Source organism: Coenobita brevimanus, chromosome 87 (genome assembly GCF_032717465.1).
Source record: "Coenobita brevimanus isolate Jiangsu-jjx chromosome 87, ASM3271746v2, whole genome shotgun sequence".
Taxonomy (NCBI): domain Eukaryota; kingdom Metazoa; phylum Arthropoda; class Malacostraca; order Decapoda; family Coenobitidae; genus Coenobita; species Coenobita brevimanus.
The window spans coordinates 24,050,355-24,075,863 of NC_137040.1; the positions used below are offsets into that span (position 1 = coordinate 24,050,355).

Below are 25,509 nucleotides of genomic sequence, written 5' to 3' on the forward strand. Positions count from 1 at the left end.
CTATTACTGTGAGCTCTAAAGGAATATTGTGAAAGAGAGTATTAATGGTATTCTCTCCCTCCCCCACGCTGCCCATAAATCTTGTATATCACTCTCTCTTATCCCAATATTCCGAGTAAGTGTGAATCAAGAATAAAATCAATTACCAAAGTCCCTTGGCTAGTGGAAACCGTATAAACTTCACGGCTAATATCTGCCTCTCTCCAGTATTACCATGACTTTCCCCTAGCCGTCACAAGTCACTCCCCGCACCCTCCCCTATCTCCTCCAAGGGAGACTCACCCTCCCCCCGCGTCTCCCGCGCGCGCCTATATTCACTGCACCCTTGATACACTAGGATTGATTGTGTTGTCATTACTGTCAGAGAAGCAAGTATCCTGCGAGATACCCATATCCTAGATAAGGTTTTATATTGCTATGTATTGTGCTGTAATATCTGCTGACTTGTCCTGTGTCTGACTGTGGTAATATACGTGTAAAGGTTGTTGCCTAGAGTTTTTGTGTCCCGCCTCTCTTTATTGCACTAAGCTCCTGTCTCGAAAGAGGACCCCGCTCCACGTTAGGTGTAATAGAAACGAGAAGTCGAGCCTAATTTCACCTAGCATTACAAAAAATGAAAGCGTAATAAAAAGGTAATCATGGAGAGATAAAGATATAGTACTTTATATTCATTTCAGTATTTAGAAAGGACAGGAAAAATAATAATTTCATTGATGTGAGATAATGCGGTGTAGTATCCAAAGAAGATTGGTAAGTTTAGAAGACACGCCACTACAACCAAAACAAACCAGCGGCGTGCGCGTTCTCGCTAAGGAAGTTCAGCCCTGAAATACAACGTTTGCGACATTATAATACGGTAATTAATACTAAATTACTGTGGTGCTCTCTACAGCTTTAGCAAGGTAAGAATTGGATGATAACTTTTGTATCCGTCTTCGGAGACTACGCTCTTCTACATTCAGGTTGTGCGAAATTGACTATGTATAGTGTTGTTACACCATGGTAATTTGATTTCAAAATCCGTGTACCCAAGCGAAATTTGGTATTATTGCGTTTTCGGACAACACCTCCAAAATCTTTGTGTTAGGGTGGGTTAGGTCTGATCATTTTTAGTTTGGTGTATTTAATTTTGTTCAGGTGTGATTTTAGGTTGACGAAATTATGTTTTTCCGATGGCTTTTGTTGTTTCAGACGAATTTTCAGCTACAGTCCTACCAGCAGTTGGTAGTTTCTGATTGTTTGGCCCCTCATTTTTCCTTATCCTCAAAACCCTCCACACTTTAGAGGAGTTTTAAGATTGATGAGGGGTTGCAACAGTGTCTGAGAAACTACTGATGTGGTAGAAATGGTCAGATTCGTCTGAAACATCATAAAGACTGAAAAAAATAATAGTAAAATTATCGTGTAAGCCCCCAATCTCACTTTATTTATTTATTTATTTTTTTTAACCTATCCTAACCAAACCAATCCAACCTAACTTACCGGTATATGAGACTTTGCTGTATTAACTAAAGTAACTGGTACTCAAAATTCTTGTCACTGGGAGAACTCTCCATTGGAGAACAGAAAAATAATGAATTATGTTAGGGGTTGAAACAATAATTGAACCAAAATAATTTTTTCTGAATGCCAAATTTATATACCCTGAATTTTTCCTTGGTTCATACCAATTACTATTTGTAAATGAGGAAGACATGGGTTACTGGTACTGGTCGTTCCCCCTGATGCTTACTCAACCGCCAGTATGACTGGGCACTAGGACTGTCCAGATTTATTATTGCTGTACTGTATTTATTTATTGGTAAATATATACTTTACTTTTAATAGCAGAACCACCTTAGTAAATCAGTTGTTCTTCTCCCTGATAGTCTGTTAGATTTTTCTGATTATTTCTGGGGTGGTAAATAAACATTTCATGTTAAATCTGTTTCCCCGTTGTTTTTAATTGTCTTTGTGACAATTCTTGTTTGATTTGTCAGCGTAATGGCGGAAGGAACTTTCCTAACCTATGTGTTTAACAAAACCTAATCTAGCTTAATTGTACCTAGTAACCCAACCTAACCTAAGCTTCAGTTGGGAAACGAAATCCACCTTTCAGTATGTTGAGTGAGTTTATTGCATCATGCCAGGAGCAAACAATCATAGGTATGGCTTAAGGAATGTGATGATGATAATAATGGTGGAAACTTTTCGACAGGAAGATATAATTTGCACCCTGAAAATAGTCAGAAAAATACAGAAAACAAGTTGGAGGAATATTAATTGAACTGGTGGGGTCTTTCTGCTGCTGCAAGTAAAGTGTACATTTACCTTTTTATTTAATTATTATTATTATTTTTTTTTTTACTGTTTGGTGCTTTCGGGTTGATCTGACCTCACAGTCAATTCATCCCTTGTCATTACATCCAGCAACCCTAACCTAAAAATATAGATACAGTACAGTAATACCCTGCTATACAATCCCCCTTTATGTGCAACTCCGCCTTTGCAATGTAAAAACACCCTTTCCAGATGGCAAGTCCCCAGTTATCCAATGGGTATTTATTTATTTATTTTATTTTTTTATCTTTTTTTTTTTTTCCCTGCCTGTGTTAGGCAGGCACCCGTGCCCAGCAAGGTGGCTGATATTGTTTACATGCTTAGAACTGATCGTGCATCACTGCAGTGATGCTACTATCATTGTCTCATGGCATGGGCTTCCACGCTTCAGAGCATCCTTCACCCAGTTTCAGTGACCGAGTGAAGATCTCCCTTACGCTTGCCTGTGCTACATCACGTTACATCACCATCTGGCATTGCAACATATCGTTCATTCATTCATTCATTCATTCATTCATTCATTGCCAGACCCCATGTATCCCAGACAGGGTGGCCAAGGGCTTAGAGTTAATTGTTTTACAGGGAGGGGCACTAATCCTCCACCAACCCCACTTGACGTAGGGATGCCAACAGCATCTGGTGTTCCCAGGCGGTCACCCATCCAAGTACTAACCAGACCCAACGTTGCTCCTGCAGTGTTAGTGATCAGTGGAGTGTGATTTACTGCAATTTAGAGTGATATATTATCGCCCACGTTTTAGCAAGGCGGAGCGATAATGATTTTGTCCCCGCGTGCATGTGTGTGTGTGTGTGTGTGTGACCATTGTCTGTGTGTGTGTGTGTGACCATTGTATCATGAATGGCTGGAGCTATCATCTTCAGGGTACCAAGATATAGCCAAAATCTTGGACAAGTTCGAAAATGAGCACTTGGGGTCGAGGTCAAGGTCACCAGATTGGCTGCCAAAGGTCAGCTAGTTTTTATCTCCCGCATTTTGCACCATTGTATCTCATGCACGGCTTGAGCTGTCAGCATAAAACCTTTTAGGGTATCAAGATATGGCCAGAATCTTGGATGAGTTTGAAAATGGGCACTTGAGGTCTAGGTCATCACCAAAATGGCTGCCGAAGGCCAGCTAGTTTTTATTGCCCACCTTTAGCACCATTATATCTCATGAATGGCATGAGCTATCAACATTCAACCTTCAGGGTATCAATATATGGACAAAATCTTGAACAAGTTCGAAAATGGGCACTCAGGGTTGAGGTCAAGGTCACCAAAATGGCTGGCAAAGGTCAACTAGTTTTTATCACCTGCCTTTAGCACCATTATACAGTATCTCACGAACGACTTGAGCTATCGACATGAAACCTTCAAGGTATCAAGATATGGCCAGCATCTTGGACGAGAACGAAAATGGGCACTCGGGGTCAAGGTCAGTGTCACCAAAATAGTTGCCAAAAATGTTTTTTTTTTTTTTTTTTTTTAATAAATAGATTGGCTTTTTGTGAAACACAATGACAGAATTCAGTAGAGTTTTGTGAATTTTCTTCACATTTGGTTTATAAGTACTGTGGCTTGTAACTTGGCCAACAGCATATTCTGGTGGACAGTTACCATTTGGCTCCTGAATACTTTTCTTTCACTGTGTAATTTTTATGGCTAAATAGGGTGATCATGTCTGGTAAGGGTGCTGCATGTGGTGGTGCTAGTGGTGCTAAGCATGGTTCAAAGCATGCCTCTGATGGTGCTGGTGGTGATGAGGCTAAGTGGCAATGTTTAGGTGAGCTAGAAGCTTGTTTTAGGACTCATTTGGGTGAGTTTTGAACTTGGTTAGGGAGGGATCCCAAGGCTCCCAAAAGCATCCCAATACTTTCCATGTTTTAGCGTTCCAGGTAAATGAAGAATAGATGCAGAAGTGAAGTTTAGAATAAATGAAGTAGGAAAGGTGCTGGGAGGAATGAAAAAAGTGTTTAAATGTCGTTCGCTTAGAATGGATGTAAAGAGAAGGCTGTATGAGGGTGTTGTGGTACCAACTGCATTATATGGGGCTGAAACATGGAATATGGGTGTAGCAGAGAGGAAAAGTTTGAATGTCATGGAGATGAGGTGTCTGAGGAGTATGTGTGGAGTGACGCGTATGGATCGGGTGCGAAGGAGAACTGGAGTTGTTCGGGAGATGGCTGGTAGAGTCGAGCAGAGGGTGTTGCGATGGTTTGGGCATATGGAGAGAATGGATAATGAGCGATTGGTGAAAAAGATAACTAGATCTGATGTGAGAGGTGTAAGGTTGAGAGGAAGACCACGAATAGGATGGATGGACAGTGTGAAGAGAGTGCTGGATGCGAGAGGGATGTCTGTTGAGCAAGGAAGAGTGGCTGTGCGTGACAGAAGTAACTGGAGAGAAATTGTGAATGAATAAGTGATGATGCAGCCCTGAGGGGATATTCTCCCGCATTTGGTCTGATCAGCTAGTCAGGTCAGGTGCGGGTAAGGGGATGGGTCTGTTATGATGTGGCAGGGGTACACCAGTTCTGCTGTCGGGCCCTGCTGTGGATGTCACTGATTGCATTGCGCAGTTGACCCTTGTGCGGTGAGGATCTGTCCGTTCTCCCCTTTGGGGCTAAGATGCGAATGAATGTGTTTGAATGGATGAGTAAATGGGGAGTGTGTCGTCCTGTCTCGGCTACCTCCCTTTCCTTGGGGGAAGCAGCCTAGGTATATAGATAGATAGGTAAATGATACCCCAGTTCAGCAGTAGGTTTTCCCAAACGCATCTCATCGTTATAACAGGGACCGACTGCAATATTACTGTACCTGTCTAACCTGACATGATCTAACTGAACTGCCACTGAGGGGTATTTGACAGCTCATTCATGCCTTAAATGCATGGACTGAGTTGCACAGGCCGATCCGCCTACACTGCAGACTGGTGAGTAAAGGTGTATCCGGCCTATACTGCAGACTGATAAGTGAAGGTGTATCTGGCCTATACTGCAGACTGGTGAGTGAAGGTGTATCTGGCCTATACTGCAGACTGGTGAGTAAAGGTGTATTATTAAATAGCTATACTGTACAGTATCTGTTGGCTATATGTTTGTGACATGGTAGGGTCTCTGTAAAAGATATTTAAAGATTTTTGGGTAGGTTATGAAATGTTACAAGTATTGTAGTATGCTAATGCTAACATATCACCCAGTAATACAGTTATTTCTAAAAACTGTGTGACCATAAATATGGTAGCACAGTTTTTCATTTCCTTCATAATTATACCATACACAATACAGTACACGTATGGGAACAATTAATTGTACAGTAACCTCTCAATTATCCAACGTCTATCTATCTATCTATTGCCAGACGCCTCAATCCCGTTCGGGGTGGCCACAAACAAATCGCCTCCACGTCACCCAGTCCCGCTCCATTTCACTGCCCCTCTCCCGACTCCCCCCCCCCCTCTCTCGTATACCTCTCCACCCCATCCCTTCATCTCATCCTCGGCCTCCCTCTCCCTCTTCCCCGCTCCACCTCATTCACATACACTCTCTTCGTCAGTCTTTCACCCTCCATCCTCTCCACATGGCCAAACCACCTCAGTATATTCCTCCTAACGCTTCCTATCGCATCCACATCCACACCACAATGCTTCTTTATATTCTCATTTGTCAGCCTGTCTCTCCATGTGACTCCACAGGCTCCTCTTAAATAACTCATTTCCACTGCTCTCACTCTTGACTTGTGTCCTTCCAGCAACGTCCAAGCTTCACTTCCATACGTTAGAGTTGGTATCACAATACTGTCATGTATTAACTTTTTCACTATCTATTGCCAGACACCTCAATCCCGTTCGGGGTTCCAACGTAATAGAACCAAAGGCATGTCCGGGTAGTGCTGATGTCTAGATGATGAACAATATACCCCTACTCTACCCAAACCCTACCTATATCGAACCTCCTACCTGTATCTAACCTATTTGTACAGTACCCTTGCTTATTTTGGTAGTGTTCTCTGGTCATTCTGGCATATTTTGACATCCAAACACACATAGGAATATGCAAATTATTGCAAAACACCAAGAAAACCATGCAAAAAATCATTAAAAAAAAAAAAAAGCTTACCTGTATGTACAGTACCCCTCCTAACTTTGGCAAAGTTTTCTGGTCGTTCTGGTGTATTTAGACATAAAAACATACATAGGAATATCCAAAGTAATGCTAAACACCAAGAAAACCATGCAAGAAAAAAAGAAAACTATATGTACAGTACCCCTCCTAATTTTGCCAGTGTTTTCCAGTCATTCTGCCATATTGAGACATCAAAAAACACATAGAAATATCCAGATTAATGCTAAACACCAAGAAAACAGTGCATAAACAACAAAACTCCACAAAAAACCTGAAGACGGTTGGGACACAAATGATAACTGCTCCCAGGACACACACACACACACACACACAAAATCCATGGTCAAATATGCCATGGGAAAATGGTTATATTGGTATAAATGGTATACCATCATCTTCACTGGTGTTTATACTATAAGATAAGCTAATAAAAACACAGAAAACTGATGGATAAAATAAAAAAAACATTGAATAAATGTTGGTCAAAAGTAAAATTTACCTTCATATAACTTCCCACCATCCTAGTGCAAAATTTTGCCCACACCTTGCAAGAGCTAAGCATATGTCTAGATGCAGAGTTTCATGAGCTTTCTCATGGTGTTTTTGGAATTTTGATATGACCAATAGTATTCAAATACAGTATATCGCCAAGAACTTTAAAAACTCATGGGTCAGTGCTTTCAGCACGAAGGAGGTGAGGGAGTGAGGGGGTAGGCGGGAGGCAGTCCTAGCAAGGCAGGGAGCATGGGAGGGTATGGAGGAGGGACAGGAAGGGGGGAGAAGCGAGGCTGTGGGCAGGATTTTCATCCTTTTGTCACAAGGCGGATGGGCACTTTCACCTGACTTGTGGCTTGCAGTCTGTGTTACTCGTGCAGAGATAGTTGGGAAAGACTAATTTCGGTGGCCACGCAACTTTGGACTTTCAGTGGGGATGCATACGGGCATTTTGACACCACTTGTGTGTTACGGTCGATATTACTCAGGTGCTGTAGGTTTGTAGGGGGTAATTAGCAAGCGAGCAATTTTGACCATTCAGTACAGGGGTGGATGGACGTTTTAGCTCAGGTTGTGGGCTACAGTCTATTTCCCGCGCATGGCTGGAGCCCAGCGGTCACGATACCGATTGTTTGAACTCATCAGCTGGCCAGCTGAAGTTCTCGGGGACTCTTATGTTTGGACAGTGACAAGTAAATTTGGATAATGGTTTAACAGAGCCAAGGTGTAGTATCAGGATAATGAACAGGTCTGGATACTGTACGTTCCGATAAATGAGGGATTACTGTAACTAATTGTAGTGGTAGGTGGGGGTGCTCACCATCCACTCAGTCGAAGTAGTACTGCTCTCAAGTGCCTGCCCTTTTCTCTCTTCCTTCCATTTTTCCTTTCTTTCCTCCATTCTTTTTTCATCCTTCTGTCAATGGACAACTCTACATTGAGTGAGAAGGCAAATGGTTTCCTGTACACTGGGAAACCATTTACTGTGCTGGGTGGTAACCATTATACCATATAACTAAATTATGGCACCTGGTGGTTCAGTGAGTAATTAAGGCACTCCAATTGGATTAATCCGTTGCAGGTTTATATCCAAGGGATAGTTGGGGTTTATTGCTCACATAATGCCACTCAGGGATGAGTGAAGCTGGTCACTCTCATCTTCAGTGTCAGGACCAACTTACCTAGCCCCGGGCTTTTACACTTCATAGGGCAACATTGGATTAGATGATGAAGTTGAATTGTTCCCATACATGTACTTTATTGTGTATGCTATCATTGTGAAGGAAATGAAAAAAAAGGCTTTTACCTATTTTAGTTCTTTATTGAAGAAAAAGGCTTTTACCTGTTTTAGCTCTTTATCGAAGAAAAAGGCTCTAACCTGTTTTAGCTCTTTATCATACTGTACCAGTTTTTGTTAATTTTCTCAGTACAGCAGGTTTAACCTTACTGTACGGTAACTATCATATGATAGTACAATACAGTACTGGATATTGCATATTTAGTTGCTACAAAGTGGGTTATCTGGTAGCTAACATTTATTTCACTAATTGATTTAGTTAGGTATTTTAACCCTTAGGCCACGTGAAGTCAACAACAGGAAATTAATTCTTGGCTGAGTGGTTGGACTTTCAACATAGTATTCAGCAGCAGGAAAAAGACCTTCACCACCAAGTGCGTAGCAACAAGATACAGTCAGGTATCATTATATGTTTGTCCATTGTGTGATAAATTGATAGAACAGTGAACTAAAAGTTATACCCAGTTTTGTGATAATGATGTTGCAGTTCACTTATATGATAATTATGTTGGCTGCATACAACAATCCTGTGCATACACGGTGCCTCATGTGCAAGCTGAGAGTCGGATGTTTGAGCCAAGATGGCCACCCAGTGTTTCATTTCATGCATGCAGTGCTTTTAAAACATCATCGCTTTTACCAGATAGCAGTGCAGGTCACAGGAAATAGTCCAGTTTGCAGCATTAAGTGGAACAATAACTTTTTGTGTGTGAAATACTGAAACATGTGACTTGTAAGTCATTTCTGGCAAGGTTGCTACCCCTAGTGGAAAGTGTTATGCTACTGAGGGTGCTGAGGGCGAGCTTAAAAGGGCAAGGTATTTTTAGATATTAGATTTGTGGTCATTGGCCCCCCTCCCTATCCTGATTGAACCCACGTTATATCAACCCCACTGTACAATATACTGTAGTTATGTAATGATTTTTTGCTTGGTGCAATTATTCATGACTGCATTGTGGATGACTAAGGCACTTTATCCATGAAGAGAATAATTTTGAAGGGTAACTTGTGTGACTTGCAATATTGCTTGGCTTTCGGGAACAAGAATGTTGCTAAGCTAGTTTGTCACCACTGGCGTTGTGGCCCACCCTTGTGTGGTGTGTTGCCAGTGGATGTCCAGTTAATTGAGGTGACTGCAACTAGCAACGTGGGAGGGCACTGTACTTCCGTTGTGCAGCACAGGCATAACCATCACCTTTTGAATTTCACTTAGGCAGTTGCTAGAAGTAAAGCACACTCAGTACTATCATGGTTTTTTTTTGCACCATAATAACAGGAGAGTCTTTCCATAAAGGCTATGATGATATTACATATTCATGCCGGTTTTGGCAATGCCAGCGTTTCCTTCTTGGCTTCTAGAGAGAGGTCTTATTTCTTAGGCTTGGCAGCTGCTGAAGAAGTCATCCTGGATCAGAGTTCAGGTCAGTGCCTCACAACATGGCAAATACAATTCAAAACCAGCACAGCAGGTCAGTTCTGGTCAGCATGATCACATTGTGTGCCTGGTGCACACATAGAGGATTCTGGGAGTATGATGGTGGCCATCACATCACATGTACATGACAGCTGTGATGTCATCATGCAGGTGGTTTAAAACACCTCGTAGTCCAAACTGATGGGTATAAAGACATTCTATCTAAGCTAACCTGGTATTGGCGTACACACTTGGCATGCTTTGTCTGTTCATAAGACATTCCTGATATTGTACTTTGCTTCCACGGACTGAGAATCCTCGCGAATGGAGGGGTCACTGTACATGATTAAATTAGTATGTTTATCAACCTTACCATTTTGGAAGTTCAAAGACTTTTTTTTAATAGCCATTGTTAATTTATGATGTTATAAATATGTTGTTATACTATGTTGATTATTTCATTAATAATTATTTTCAGTGGTTGGTAGGTGTTGCAAATACCTATAGTCATCAGAATGAGTGAAAAAGAGTTTAAGCTTGATCCAGACTGTGAACTTCGTTTTGAAGTTGAAAGCAAGAAGGATACAGTTGATCTTAAGGTATGTTTCTGCCATTTCCCCCCCTTTTTAGCTTTATTATGAATAAATGTTTAATGACCATTTCATTGCCAAAAGCACTTGTAAGAATTTTCATTGCTTTACTCTGTCAGTGAAAGAACAACAGTGTAACACTCAGTATCCAAAGTGAATAATAGTAAGTATAGGTGAGGAATGAAGGAAGATTTTTAAATTTTTTTAAAGCAGTAACTACTGCATTATTTATGCAAATATTTTTGAGGGTATAAGGTTTAGGAGAAGTAGGTTCCAAAGTAGTTTTTAATTTTAGATTATCTTATCTTGGAATAATCCCTAGCTCAGTTTATATTGAGCTGAATGTGAGTATAGGGTGACTCGAGATACATTTATAGGTGGGGGCACTGGCTCAGTTTATATTGAGCTGAATATGGGTATAGGGTGACTCGAGATGCATTTGTAGGTGGGGGCACTCACCATCCACTCACTCAGTGTAGTGCTGCTCACAGGTGTCTGCCCTTTCCTCTCCTCCATCTTTCTTTCCTTTCATCCACTTCTGTCTTTCTTTCCTTCATTCTTACGTCGCCCTTCGGCCTACAGGTGACTTTATGTTCCCTCTTCTGTCTTTCTTTCCTTCATTCATTCCTCTTCCTTCTGCATGTGAATGACTCTATACTGAGTGACAAGCCCAATGGTTTCCTGTGCACCAGGAAACTATTTTCTATGTTGGGTGGTAACCATGTAACCAAATTTTGGATCCTGGTGGCTTAGTGGGTAATTACGGCGCTCCAGTCAGATTGAGCCGGTAAAGGTTTATATCCAAGGGGTGGTTGGGGTTTATTGCTCATATAATGCCACTCAGGGATGAGTGAGGCTGGTGACTCTCATCTTAAATGTCAGGACCAACTTGCCTAGCCACGGGCTTCTACGCTTCTCATGGGGCAACATAGAATTAAATGATGGATGGATAGAATATAAGAAATCCCATTCTTCTGTTTCAGAGTTCTCTCAAGTTCTTAATAGCTTAGACCATCCCTTGTACTGCCTGCTGTGACTATAATATATTAATGTTCTTTTATAATATTAGCTATCTGTCCAGTTTTGTTCTAGTTAGGGGATGTTTGCTGCCTCTTAATAACACTACTGTCGTCATTGGGTGACAAACCAAGTGGTTTCCTATAAGACCAGAAACCATTTACAGCGCTGGGAGGTAACCACATAATCACGCCATGGGTGCTTCTGATGTGTCAGCAAGTGGGTTGGCAGAGGGTCAGTGCCCCTCCCTGTACAACAACAAACTCAGAGACTAAAGGCCACCCCTAACAGGATTATGGCATCAAGCTATAGATAGCCTAGATAGATAAATACCATAATTCATTTTATTTAATTCTCTTAACATGGAAGTGTGGTATATTTGTATGTGTGCCATTGAAATTGAATTCTTTTGCACTGTACATTACTATATACAGTAAGACCTCACTATAATGGTTAATTGGGGACCAAACCATTCCGAAAAATGCAAAATTCTGATAAAAGCCACATCCAGACTTTTTCCGATATATCATAAATTAGTCTGGATCGCATGAACGGTTTTTAAAATGTTCTGACTACCATTGTGGTACTGTACTGCGTTATAGCTTCACTACATTAATCAAATAATATAATATATATAATAATACAGTACTGTACTGTACACTGATAACATGTCTTTTATTTACCTTATTGTGGTGAACATAGCTGAAGTGGTCAGGCAGTCCGGACTGCTTCTAGCTTTATCGGAATTTTTCCGATACATAGGAATTTAGTCTTGTAGCTAAAAGTGAATTCCAGTCTATTGAAGTCTGTTATATCGAGGTTTTACTGTATTACCTTAGGAAGGTCTGTTTTGCTTAAGTGTTGTGCAGTTAATGCAGTAACAAAAAATAGTCTAATATCTTTCCCTGAACTAACTAATATTGTCCTCTGCAGCTGGTCAGCGGGAAAGCAGAGGTGTTTGGAACAGAACTGGCACCAGATAAGCCATATACGTTCTTTCCTGGGGCTAAGGTTGCTGTCTTCACCTACCACGGTTGCACACTGAAACTCATAGGCAACACTGAAGGCACATATGTTGCAAAGGAAACTCCAATGGTTAGTGCTGAAGTTGACATTGTCATCATCGTCCAGATTCAGTTTCTCCTGTTTACATAGGATTGGAACATCTGGAGGAAGGCTTTCACAATAGTTTGCAGGCTCTTTTACCAGTACAAAGATTTTATGTGTCCAGACATATGGTGACATGCATTTGATTCACCTTTTTATGACACCAAATGTGTGGGTAGTATTTCTTCTTCCTGCTGTCTAGATTGATAGCCTATTGCATTATCTATCTATCTATTGCCAGACGCCTCAATCCCGTTTGGGGTGGCCACAAACAAATCGCCTCCAAGTCGCCCTGTCCCCCGCCATTTCACTGCCCTGCTCCCAACTCGCACCCCCCTCTCTCATATACCTCTCCACCCCATCCCTCCATCTCATCCTCGGCCTCCCCCTCCCTCTTCCCCCCTCCACCTCACTCACATACACTCTCTTCGTCAGTCTTTCACCCTCCATCCTCTCCACATGGCCAAACCACCTCAGTGTGTTCCTCATAACGCTTCCTATCACATCCACATCCACACCACAACGCTCCTTTATATCCTCATTCGTCAGCCTGTCTCTCCACGTGACTCCACAGGCTCCTCTTAAATAACTCATTTCCACTGCTCTCACTCTTGACTTGTGTCCTTCCAACAATGTCCAAGCTTCACTTCTGTACGTTAGAGTTGGTATCACAATACTGTCATGTAGTAACTTTTTCACTTCCATGCTCACTTCCCTGTTTCTTATCACTGCTTTCAAAGAACCAGCAACCTTTCTTCCCTGCTGTACCCTTTCAAGCACTTCACCCTCCAAACCTCCATCCTTACTCATCACACTACCCAAATACTTAAACGTACTCACATTTTCCAATTCCTCACCATCTAACCTCGCTGTACATTCACTAACTTCACCTCTCTCAAAGACCGTCACTTTACTCTTCCCTACATTCACCTTTAGGTTCCGTTTCTTACACACTCTCTCAAACTCATCCACCAAGCCTTGCAGCTCCCCTTCGTCTTCACTCAACAACACAGTATCATCTGCAAACAACAGTACAGGGGGTTTCCAAACACTGTCGTCTCTCACCAGGGCCACTCCAACATCCACTACCCTACCTTGTACCTCTTTTATTACCCCATCCATGTACAGATTGAACAACCATGGAGACATGACACATCCCTGTTTCAAACCAACTTTCAAAGAGAAAAATTCACTTAGTTCACCATCCACACGCACTGCAGCCTTCGCACCATCGTACATACTCTTCACAGCATTCAACAACTTCCCATCTACTCCATATATTCTTAACACTTTCCACAATCCTTGTCTATCCACCCTGTCATATGCTTTCTCCAAATCCATGAAAGCCGCATACAACTTCTTTCCCTTCTCTAGAAACTTTTCCACTAAAGATCTAAGAATGAATATCTGATCTACACAACCTCTTCCCTTCCTAAAGCCTCCCTGTTCTTCTCCAACTAATTTCTCTGTTCTTTCTCTAACTCTATCTATAAGTATCCTACCATACACTTTTCCTATTATACTAAGAAGACAAATGCCCCTATGATTACCACACACTTCTTTTTCCCCTTTTCCTTTGTACAAGGGAATAATTATACCTGACTTCCAATCCTCAGGGACTCTACCTTCCTCCCAGGCCAATCTGCACATCTTCCACATCCATTCTACTACTATCTCTCCCCCATACTTCAGCATTTCACCACACACTCCATCAATTCCTGGGGCTTTCCCCAATTTAACTTTCTTCATTGCTTCCACAACTTCTATCCCACTGATTTCTTCCTGTCTTCTCACCTCCCTCCTTCTCCCAGCCATTCCCCAGCCACTTATACTCGCATTACTTCCATCCTCTATGTTCAACAATTCCTTAAAATGTTCTCTCCATCTGCTCACTTTTTCTCCCTTCTCCACTAGTAATCTACCATTTTTATCTTTCACTCCCCTGCTAACTTCACTTTCACCCTGTCTTACTCTTTTCACTTCTCTCCAGAACATTTTCTTACAGTCCCTCCACTTTACACTCAAATTCCTTCCAAATTCCTCATCCACTCTCTTCTTACTCTCTCTTACTAATCTTTTCACCTCTCTCTTTCTTCCGCCTCTCAACTTCTTCCACGCTCCTATTACTCATCCATTCATTGTATGCTTTCTTCTTTTGTGCCACAGCCTGTTTCACCTCTTCAGTCCACCACGCTGTTCCTTGCACCCCCCTCCGTCTTCTCTTCCTTCCACACACCACATCACATGCTGCAGATATTTCTTCTGTAAATATCCTACACACACCTTCCACGTCTCCCATCTGCTCCAATTCATATTTGCCCAATCGTTCCTCCACTTCTCTCTTATACTCTGCCTTTTTCTCATCCTCTTGTAACCTTTCCACTCTCCTTGCAACTACTCCTTCCTCTCGTCTTTCCCTTCTTCTATTCCTCCATCTCATTTGCATCCTAATTCTGGCCACCACCAAGTAGTGGTCAGAAAGTCCACTCCCCCAACCTCTATACACTCTTGCATCCTTTACACATCTTCGCATCCTTTCATCCACACACACATAATCAATCATTGCCTTCCTTTCATTCAGCTCACCACCCACCCTTCTCATCACTCGCCATGTATACCTGTGGATCATTTTATGCCTGAAGAGTGTATTGGCTATCAGCAACCCCCTCCCAGCACAAATGTCCACTAACGCACTCCCTTTCTCATCTATCTTGGCAGGCACACCCCACTCACCAACTATTCCATCCACCTTCACATTACCAACTTTACCATTCATATCACCAATCAAAAACACTCTCTCATTCCTTCCAAACTTTTCCATGCACACTTCCACATTTGTCCAGAACTCTTCTCTCACTCTTCTAGCACGATCTTGCGTTGGCGCATACACACACACAATCGCCCACATTTGTATTCCAACTTTCAACTTTACCCACACAATCCTTGACCCAACTGATCCATACTGTCTTATGCTCTTCTTCCATCTTTTACTCACAACTATACACACTCCTTCCTTTGCCCTCTCATTCTCATCTACTGCACATATACCCCATCCATACTCGCATTCTCTCACACTTTCTCCTCTCCATTTTGTTTCAGTTATTCCACATACATCCACTTTCGCACCCTCAAGCACCTGGACAATCTCTCTCTCTTTCACCTTATCATTCGCTCCTCTTACATTCCATGTACTCATTACCAAGTCCTTTGTCCGGTCCTGGGTCGTCATCGTTTGGTCAGTCCTTGTCCGAGGCTTCTTGTTTGTTTTTTTAGTTAGTTGTTTTCCGGGGAGGGGCACTAACCCTCCGCCAACCCTTTTAGTCGCCTTTTACGACAAGCAGGGATACTGGGGGAGTATTCTTGAAAAACCCCCTGCCATTTGTATAGTATTACAAGTGTAGCAACACATGATAGTTGTGTGTATTCTCTTCAAGGCATGATATTTTGATTCTTTATCAGTTCATCCAGTCCTTCATTGCCCCATAAAGAGTGTAAGGGCCCAGCACAAAGCTCCTTACATTATGTTAGCTATCAACCTCAACCACCCTTATGGGTCACATCTGGTTAAAGTCTCTTAACCCACTAGACAACCAAGTGTCCATGTTGTCACTGTGTATGGCAGCCACCCAGTGTGGTAAGTGGTGTCCTGGGTTTTAAAACCTGCTCGTCAGTCTGTGTAGAGTTGTCTGAAGATAGCGGTACATTGAGTACAGTAAATAGCTGGAGGGCATCCACATCTATTTTATTATGAATTTAGATACTAGAACTCACTGACAATGATTCTGATTTACAGTACAGTAGCTACCTGAAACTCCGCAGATAGTAGTACATCCATCCATCCATCATCCAATCCTATTCCAGCCCATGAGGAGTGTAGGAACCTGGGGCTAGGCAAGTTGGTCCTAACATTTAAGATTAGAGTGACCAGCCTCACTCATCCCTGAGTGGCATTACATGAGCAGTAAACCCCAGCCACCTCTTGGATATAAACCTACACAGGCTTAATCGGACTGGAACGCCTTAATTACCCGCTTAACCACCAGGCGCCATAATTCGGTTATATGGTTACCAGCCAGCATAGTACAGTAAATGGTTTCCTGGTGTCCAGGAAACCATTTGGCTTGTCACTCAGTGTAGTGTCACCCTTAGGCAGAAGGAAGAGGAAAGAATGAAGGAAGAAAAGACAGAGGAGAGAGTGTAAAGTAACCCGTAGGCAGAAGGAAGAGGAAAGAATGAAGGAAAGAAAGACAGAAGAGGAAGGAAGGAAGTGAGGAAAGGGCAGACACCCAAAGCAGCACCACATCAAGTGAGTGGATGGTGAGTGCCCCCACCTACCACCAAGTAGTACAACTAGTTGTAAACCCAGACTCATCTGGAGGTAAACCTAGCAGACTGCAGGCTGAAGATCCCTTCTGCAGTCCATCTTCCTCCTTTTGGAGGATAGAGAGGGTAATGAGGGGCATTTGTAGTAGTAGCATTTTCAGCCTAAGGCTCATATGGATGTGAATCAGGTGGAATGCAGGCTGAAGCTGCTTGTCTCATGCAGTCCACCATCATCCATTGGGAGCTAGAGAGGAAATTGAAGGACATTTGTATAACTGGACATTCTATCTGTCTGTTTCTAATGGTGTTCCATGTGAATGCGTCCTCTTCCAGCACCAGAGACAGTTGCGTAACCAGACAGCATAATCACCTTACCATATTGGTGGCACTGTGTGAAGGCATCCTTCTCCAGCACCAGTTGATACTTGATATACCTAAGCAGCTTTTTTTTTTTTATATGTGTACTTTTGTCTCCAGGTGTAGCTTAGTCAAGTGTCCTAGATTAAACTCTGACCCATTCTACAGGTGATGTACTTAAACACTCATGCATGCTTGGAGCGATTGAGGAAGCATGCAGATGAAGGGTTTGCAAAAGGTGAGGACACACGAGGTCCGGTGACTATGGTGGTGGGGCCGGGAGATGTGGGCAAGTCAACCCTATGCCGCATTTTGCTCAACTACGCTGTACGCATGGGCAGGAGACCAATATTTGTGGACCTGGATGTTGGTCAGGGTTCCATCTCCATCCCAGGCACAATTGGTAGGTTGGATGGGTTTGGGGGGGAGGGAGTGATTGACCACTTGAATCCAGTAACATCATATTTTAGTTACAATAAACTCTAAAATCATCCTTTGTAATTCAGCCAAGCCCTACACTGAATAAAATGAAACGCCGGGGCGGATATTGCATAGTACCCCCCATCGGCCCAACATTCGGTGTTGTGCTGGATACTGTATTGTGTTACTATCCGTCTCGGTTCTCTACCCAAAAAAACTATCCCATGAGTAAAAGATGAATACTAAGCATGAAATAGAATTTTACAGTACAGTAATACTGTACATAGTGCACTACTGTATGTATTCACCAAGTGTTGGCATCAGTGGAAGTAGAGTTGTACACCATGCAGTACAGTACTGTTCAGTGCACTTAATCCCATATGGTCTAGTGCCAAATGGCTCCCCCAAAGATTACTCAAGGCCATAAGCATTGCAACAACAAACAGGAAGCCACAGAGTTAATAACAGCACTAGGGTTTCACGACTGCATGGTCAGAAGAGCAGAGCGCATAGATGTGTCTTTACTGTAGGACATTCATAGGTGAGAATGAGGGCACAGTAGTATTCATGGCGTGCTGGGTGAGCTACTTCTGGGATGGATTCTGATTGGCTGGCGTGTAGTGGGCATTGTCATTGACTGGCACTATGGGGGCTTTCGGAGGTGCTGGTTGGCTGCTGCTTATGAGCTGGTTGATACACCGTAACACAAGATATTGCATAGAACTGCCAGCTACACCCCGTTTCGGTGCCAGATGTTGCCAGTTTCATTGGATATTGTGTTAATAGAACAGAGGCCGCAGCATTGGATACTGCGTTGGTCCGGATATTGCGATGATTGATAATCGAGAATTTGCTGTATCTTGCTTTCCGTAGACAATTTTATTCATATTTGGAGAACACCCAAGTAATGTATGGGGTTGTGAAGCCCACTACTGTATTTCCAATCCTTCAAGTTAAATTATATCACATTTGTCTGATGGAAGCAAGAACAAATGCAGAAAAGGTCACTATATCAATGGGGTTAAGGTAGGATGAGCTGTTGAAGTGAGATAAGGTAGGGTATGGTGAATAAAGTTGGTAGGATAATGTACTCTTGATAAATAAAAGTGTTGCATAGGAGGGCTCTGGTGATAGCCTGTCTGAATTGATCACTAGAGCTTGGAATGTAGAAGGAAAATTAATATATAATCTTGGGAATTTGCAAATACTTAAATAACCTGGATAAAATTGAAAATGGCACTATACTTCACTTGCTCAGAGTGGAACGCTGACTATGAGAGCAAATTTCCGTCCTCATCAGTGACTGACCAGCAGTGTAGGTGGGACTGTCATTAACAAACCTGCTTTGAACTGGCCTCACCAGGCTTTATGTTTAATTTATTTTCTCTGTTGCTGTCCTGTTGATGTTATAATGGACAAAAGTGACTGTAGAGTAGAAATGCTTAGCTAGACATGAGTGACTGCAGAGTAGAAATGCACTGCCAGACATGGGTGACTGTAGAGTAGTAATGCACTGCCAGACATGGGTGACTGTAGAGTAGAAATGCATTGCTAGACATGAGTGACTGCAGAGTAGTAATGCACTGCCAGACATGGGTGACTGTAGAGTAGAAATGCATTGCTAGACATGAGTGACTGCAGAGTAGTAATGCACTGCCAGACATGGGTGACTGTAGAGTAGAAATGCATTGCCAGTATGACTAATATCAAGTTTAGATTCAAGAAGTACCGTATATCTCAGAGAATGGCTAAAATATTTGAGTAGCTTTGTATATAATACTTCTTTTTGATACAATTATTGAATCACTTTGAGGGTAAAACTATGCATCCCACGACAAAAATATTTTAGTACCTTTGCATATAAGCTAATATTCTTTTTGGTACATTTATTGAATCACTTTGAGAATAAAACTAGGCATCCCACTCGTATAGTTATCCAGAATATGATGTTTTTTATTTGATGTTAATCAGAAAATAAACCACATCATTAAATCATATGCTGTAATGGGTGCTATGCCACTGTCCATGTAGTTACTTCCTTATTTTTAATGCCATAAAATAAGTGATGTATTTTTGGTATTTTATTGCTATCTCCTGACATTTGTATTGTGCACTGAACAAACCTTTTGAAATAGAAAAGGTTAGATAGCTGTATCTTCCATTAAACCCTTCAAAATAAGCAGGCTCTCACAAGCTGAATAAAATTTTGAACAGAAGCAAGAATATTCATCATCATCATTGTCATCGTAATCATAGGGGCATTTGTCTTCTTAGTGTAAGAGGAAAAATATATGGTAGGATACTTATTGACAGAGTTAGAGAAATAACAGAGGAATTAATCAGAGAAGAACAGGGAGGTTCCAGGAAGGGAAGAGATTGCGTAGATCAGATATTCATTCTTAGGTCTTTGATGGAAAAGTTTCTTGAGAAGGGAAAGAAGTTGTATGCGGCCTTCATGGATTTGGAGAAAACATATGACAGGGTGGATAGACAAGGAATGTGGAAAGTATTAAAAATATATGGAGTAAATGGGAAGTTGTTGAATGCTGTGAAGAGTATGTATGTAGGTGCTAAGGCTGCAGTGTGTGTGGACAGTGAACTGAATTAATTTTTCCATTTGTAGGTTGGATTGAAATGGATGTGTCATGTCTCCATGGTTGTTCAGTTTGTATATGGATGGGGTTATAAAAGAGGTACAAGGTAGGGCAGTGGATGTTGGAGTGGCCCTAATGAGAAAGGGCAGTGTTTGGAAACTCCCTGTACCGTTGTTTGCAGATGATACTGCATTGTTAAGTGGAGATGAAGGGGAGCTGCAAGGCTTGGTGGATGAGTTTGGGAGTGTGTGTAAGAAACGGAATCTAAAGGTGAATGTAGGGAAGAGTAAAGTTATGGTCTTCGAGAGAAATGAAGTCACTGAATGTACAGTGAGGTTGGATAGTGAGGAAATGGAAAATGTGAGTATGTTCAAGTACTTGGGTAATGTGATGAGTAAGGATGGAAGTTTAGAGGGTGCACTGCTTGAAAGGGTACAGCAAGGAAGAAAGGTTATTGGTTCTTTGAATCCAATGATAAGAAACAGGGAAGTGGGCATGGAAGTGAAAACGTTGCTGCATGACTGTACCTTATTGTGATACCAACTCTAATGTATGGAAGTGAAGCTTGGACCTTGTTGGAGTGAGTGCAGTGGAAATGAGTTATTTGAGAGGAGCATGTGGAGTCACATGGAGGGACAAACTGACAAATGAGGAAGTGAAGGAGCATTGTGGTGTGGATGTGGATGTGATAGAAAGTGTTAGGAGAAACACACTGAGGTGGTTTGGCCATGTGGACAGGATGGAGAGTGAGAGACTGATGAGGAGAGTGTATGTGAGTGAGGTGGAGGAGGGGAGAGGGAGGGGGAGGCCAAGGATGAGATGGAGGGCTGGGGTGGAGATGTAGGGGGGTGTGAGCTGGGAGCAGGGCAGTGAAATTGCCTTGGACAGGGTGACATGGAGGCGATTTGTTGGTGGCCACCCCTTATGGGATTAAGGCATCTGGCAATAGATGGATGGATAGATAGATCATCGTCGTCATCATCCATCTTCTAAGATATAAATTACATCATTGGGCTAAAAGGGTCAATAGTCCCCTTACAACTCTGGGTGCTTTCATTACACACTTTTTTCTTATTCCATCATATTTTTAAGATTAAACATATCTTACATGCTGAAATTAAAGCCAAGTCTTTCAAACTGCCTATACTTAGGTGCCCTGTTGGTGGAACGTGCAGCCTCGGTTGGTGAAGGGTTTTCGCAAGAAGCACCACTGGTTTATAGTTTTGGCCATTTGACTCCTGCAGCTAATCTCACCTTGTACAATATCCTGGTGTCGCGCATGGCAGCCATCATACAAAAGAAGATGGTTGTCAATAGAAAGGGTAAGTTCTATTATTTCTTACCAGATACTTCTTGTAGGAACTGTGTTAGTTCATCATTTTTTTAATTGCCTTACTTTTTTTTCCCCCCCACCTGTGAGTCAGGTGAGTTAAGGCAATCCAACTGGCTGTAATTCAAAAGGATGGTCAGAGTTAATTACTCATATAATCCTCTGAGTTGTATCATCCATGATTTCAGAAAAGCCATACTCAGGCTCCTATCACTCCATGAGAATGTGGGAAATTAGATGAGGATGGTGATAATGTTTACAGTTTTACCATATTTATTGAACCCAATTTCCAGCTTTTATCTGATGTATATATCTATCTATCTATATACCTAGGCTGCTTCCCCCAAGGAAAGGGAGGTAGCCGAGACAGGACGACACACTCCCCATTTACTCATCCATTCAAACACATTCATTCGCATCTTAGCCCCAAAGGGGAGAACGGACAGATCTTCACCGCACCACACCGCACAAGGGTCAACTGCGCAATGCAATCAGTGACATCCGCAGCAGGGCCCGACAGCAGAACTGGTTTACCCCTGCCAGAAATAAATGGAGAGAAATTGTGAATGAATAAGTGATGACGCAGCCCTGAGGGGATATGTATATATATATATATCTCCATCCATCCATCATCCAAGTCTACGTTGCCCCATGAGGAGCGTAGAAGCCCGAGGCTAGGCAATTTGGTCCTGACATTTAAGATGAGAGTGACCAGCCTCACTCATCCTTGAGTGGCATTACATGAGCAATAACCTCAACCACCCCATGGGTATAAACCTTCACCGGCTCAATCCGATTGGAGTGCTGTAATTACCCACTAAACCACCAGGTGCCTAATTTGGTTATATGGTTACCACCCAGCGTAGTAAATGGTTTCCTGGTGTACAGGAAACCATTAGGCTTGTCACTCTAGTGTAGAGTCACCCATAGGCAGAAGGAAGAGGAAAGAATGAAGGAAAGAAAGACAAAAGAGGGAGTGTAATGTAACCCGTAGGCAGAAGGACGAGGAAAAAATGAAGTAAAGAAAGACAGAAGAGGCAGGAAGGAATGGAGAGAGGAGAGGAAAGGGCAGACACCCGAGAGCAGCACTACATCAAGTGAGTGGATGGTGAGCGCCCCCACCTACCATTATATATATATATATATATATATATATTTGTCTATCTATCAGGTGTCTCCCCTTTCCTCTCCTCCATCCTTCTTTCCATCCACCCTCTTCTGGGTAAGGTTGAAAGTTGGAATACAAATGTGGGCGATTGTGTGTGTGTGTATGCGCCAACGCAAGATCATGCTAGCAGAGTGAGAGAAGAGTTCTGGACAAATGTGGAAGTGTGCATGGAAAAGTTTGGAAGGAATGAGAGAGTGTTTTTGATTGGTGATATGAATGGTAAAGTTGGTAATGTGAAGGTGGATGGAATAGTTGGTGAGTGGGGTGTGCCTGCTGAGATAGATGAGAATGGCAGTGCGTTAGTGGACATTTGTGCTGGGAGGGGGTTGGTGATAGCCAATACCGTCTTCAGGCATAAAATGATCCACAGGTATACGTGGCGAGTGATGAGAAGGGTGGGTGGTGAACTGAATGAAAGGAAGGCAATGACTGATTATGTGTGTGTGGATGAAAGGATGCGAAGATGTGTAATGGATGCAAGACCTTATAGAGGTTGGGGGAGTGGACTTTCTGACCACTGCTTGGTGGTGGCCAGAATTAGGATCCAAGTAAGATAGAGAAATAGAAGAAGGGAAAGTCGAGAGGAAGAAGTAGTTCCAAGGAGAGTGGAAAGGTTACAAGAGGATGAGAAAAAGGCAGAGTATAAGAGAGAAGTGGAGGAATGATTGGGCAAAAATGAATTGGAGCAGATGGGGGGCGTGGAAGGTGTGTGTAGGATATTTACAGAAGAAATATGTGCAGCATGTGATGTAATGTGTGGGAGGAAGAGAAGACGGAGGGGGGTGCAAGGAACAGCGTAGTGGACTGAAGAGGTGAGACAGGCTGTGGCACAAAAGAAGAAAGCATACAAGGAATGGATGAGAAATAGGGGCGTGGAAGAAGTTGAGAGGCAGAAGAGAGAGTTATATGTAGAAAGAATGAGACAGGTGAAAAGATTAGTAAGAGAGAGTAAGAATAGAGTGGATGAGGAATTTGGAAGGAATTTGAGTGTAAAGTGGAGGGACTGTAAGAAAACGTTCTGGAAAGAGGTGAAGAGAGTAAGACAGGGTGGAAGTGAGGTTAGCAGGGGAATGAAAGATAAAAATGGTAGATTACTAGTGGAGAAGGGTGAAAAAGTGAGCAGATGGAGAGAACACTTTAAGGAATTGTTGAACATACAGGATAGAAGTAGTGCAAGTATAAGTGGCTGGGGAATGGCTGGGAGAAGGAGGGAGGTGAGAAGACAGGAAGAAATCAATAGGATAGAAGTTGTGGAAGCAATGAAGAAAGTGAAATTGGGGAAAGCCCCAGGAATTGATGGAGTGTGTGGTGAAATTCTGAACCATGGGGGAGAGATAGTAGTAGAATGGATGTGGAAGATGTGCAGATTGGCCTGGGAGGAAGGTAGAGTCCCGGAGGATTGGAAGTCAGGTATAATTATTCCCTTGTACAAAGGAAAAGGGGAAAAAGAAGTGTGTGGTAATCATAGGGGCATTTGTCTTCTTAGTATAATAGGAAAAGTGTATGGTAGGATACTTATTGACAGAGTTAGAGAAAACAGAGGAATTAGTTGGAGAAGAACAGGGAGGCTTTAGGAAGGGAAAAGGTTGTGTAGATCACATATTCATTCTTAGATCTTTAGTCGAAAAGTTTCTAGAGAAAGGAAAGAAGTTGTATGCAGCTTTCATGGATTTGGAGAAAGCATATGACAGGGTGGATATACAAGGATTGTGGAAAGTATTAAGAATATATGGAGTAGATGGGAAGTTGTTGAATGCTGTGAGAGTATGTATGAAGGTGCTAAGGCTGCAGTGCATGTGGATGGTGAACTAAGTGAGTTTTTCTCTTTGAAGGTTGGGTTGAAACAGGGATGTGTCATGTCTCAGTGGTTGTTCAATCTGTACATGGATGGGGTAATAAAAGAGGTACAAGGTAGGGTAGTGGATGTTGGAGTGGCCCTGGTGAGAGAGGGTAGTGTTTGGAAACTCCCTGTACTGTTGTTTGCAGATGATACTGTGTTGTTGAGTGAAGACGAAGGAGAGCTGCAAGGCTTGGAGGATGAGTTTGGGAGAGTGTGTAAGAAACAGAATCTAAAGGTGAATGAGGGGAGAGTAAAGTGATGGTCTTTGAGAGAGGTGAAGTCAGTGAATGTACAGCGAGGTTGGATGGTGAGGAATTGGAAAATGTGAGTACATTTAAGTATTTGGGTAGTGTGATGAGTAAGGATGGAGGTTTGGAGGGTGAAGTGCTTGAAAGGGTACAGCAGGGAAGAAAGGTTGCCGGTTCCTTGAAAGCAGTGATAAGAAACAGGGAAGTGAGCATGGAAGTGAAAAAGTTACTACATGACAGTAATGTGATACCAACTCTTTACATATGGAAGTGAAGCTTGGACGTTGTTGGAAAGACACAAGTCAAGAGTGAGAGCAGTGGAAATGAGTTATTTAAGAGGAGCCTGTGGAGTCACATGGAGAGACAGGCTGATGAATGAGGATATAAAGGAGTGTTGTGGTGTTGATGTGGATGTGATAGGAAGCGTTATGAGGAACACACTGAGGTGGTTTGCCATGTGGAGAGCATGGAGGATGAAAGACTGACAAAGAGATTGTATGTGAGTGAGGTGGAGGGGGGAAGAGGGAGGAGGAGGCCGAGGATGAGATGGAGGGATGGGGTGGAGAGGTATATGAGAGAGGGGGGGGGTGAGTTTGGAGCAGGGCAGTGAAATGGTGGGGGACAGGACGACATGGAGGCGATTTGTTTGTGGCCACCCCAGACGGGATTGAGGCGTCTGGCAATAGATAGACAGATAGATAGATCTTTCCTCTTTCTTCTGCCTGCAGGTGACTTTACACTCCCTCTTGTGTCTTTTTTTCCTTCATTTTTTCTTCTTCCTTCTGCCTGTGGGTGACTCTACACTGAGTGACAAGCCAAATGGTTTCCTGTACAACAGGAAACCATTTACTACACTGGGTGGTAAT

At 42.5% G+C, this 25,509-nt stretch overlaps 1 protein-coding gene across 2 annotated transcripts in view; it reads left to right on the forward strand.

Annotated features, from left to right (window-relative positions):
• Positions 1-779: 779 nt before the first annotated feature.
• cbc (protein CLP1 homolog) overlaps positions 780-25,509 on the forward strand; it is a 45,202-nt gene continuing 20,472 nt past the window's right edge. For both annotated transcript variants that reach the window (XM_080280998.1, XM_080281000.1), the window contains exons 1-5: positions 780-902; positions 10,128-10,248; positions 12,190-12,351; positions 17,212-17,446; positions 21,209-21,379. In XM_080280998.1, coding sequence (XP_080137124.1) covers positions 10,165-10,248; positions 12,190-12,351; positions 17,212-17,446; positions 21,209-21,379 — 652 coding nt within the window. In that variant the 5' untranslated portion in view covers positions 780-902; positions 10,128-10,164. The remainder of the gene's footprint in view (positions 903-10,127; positions 10,249-12,189; positions 12,352-17,211; positions 17,447-21,208; positions 21,380-25,509) is intronic.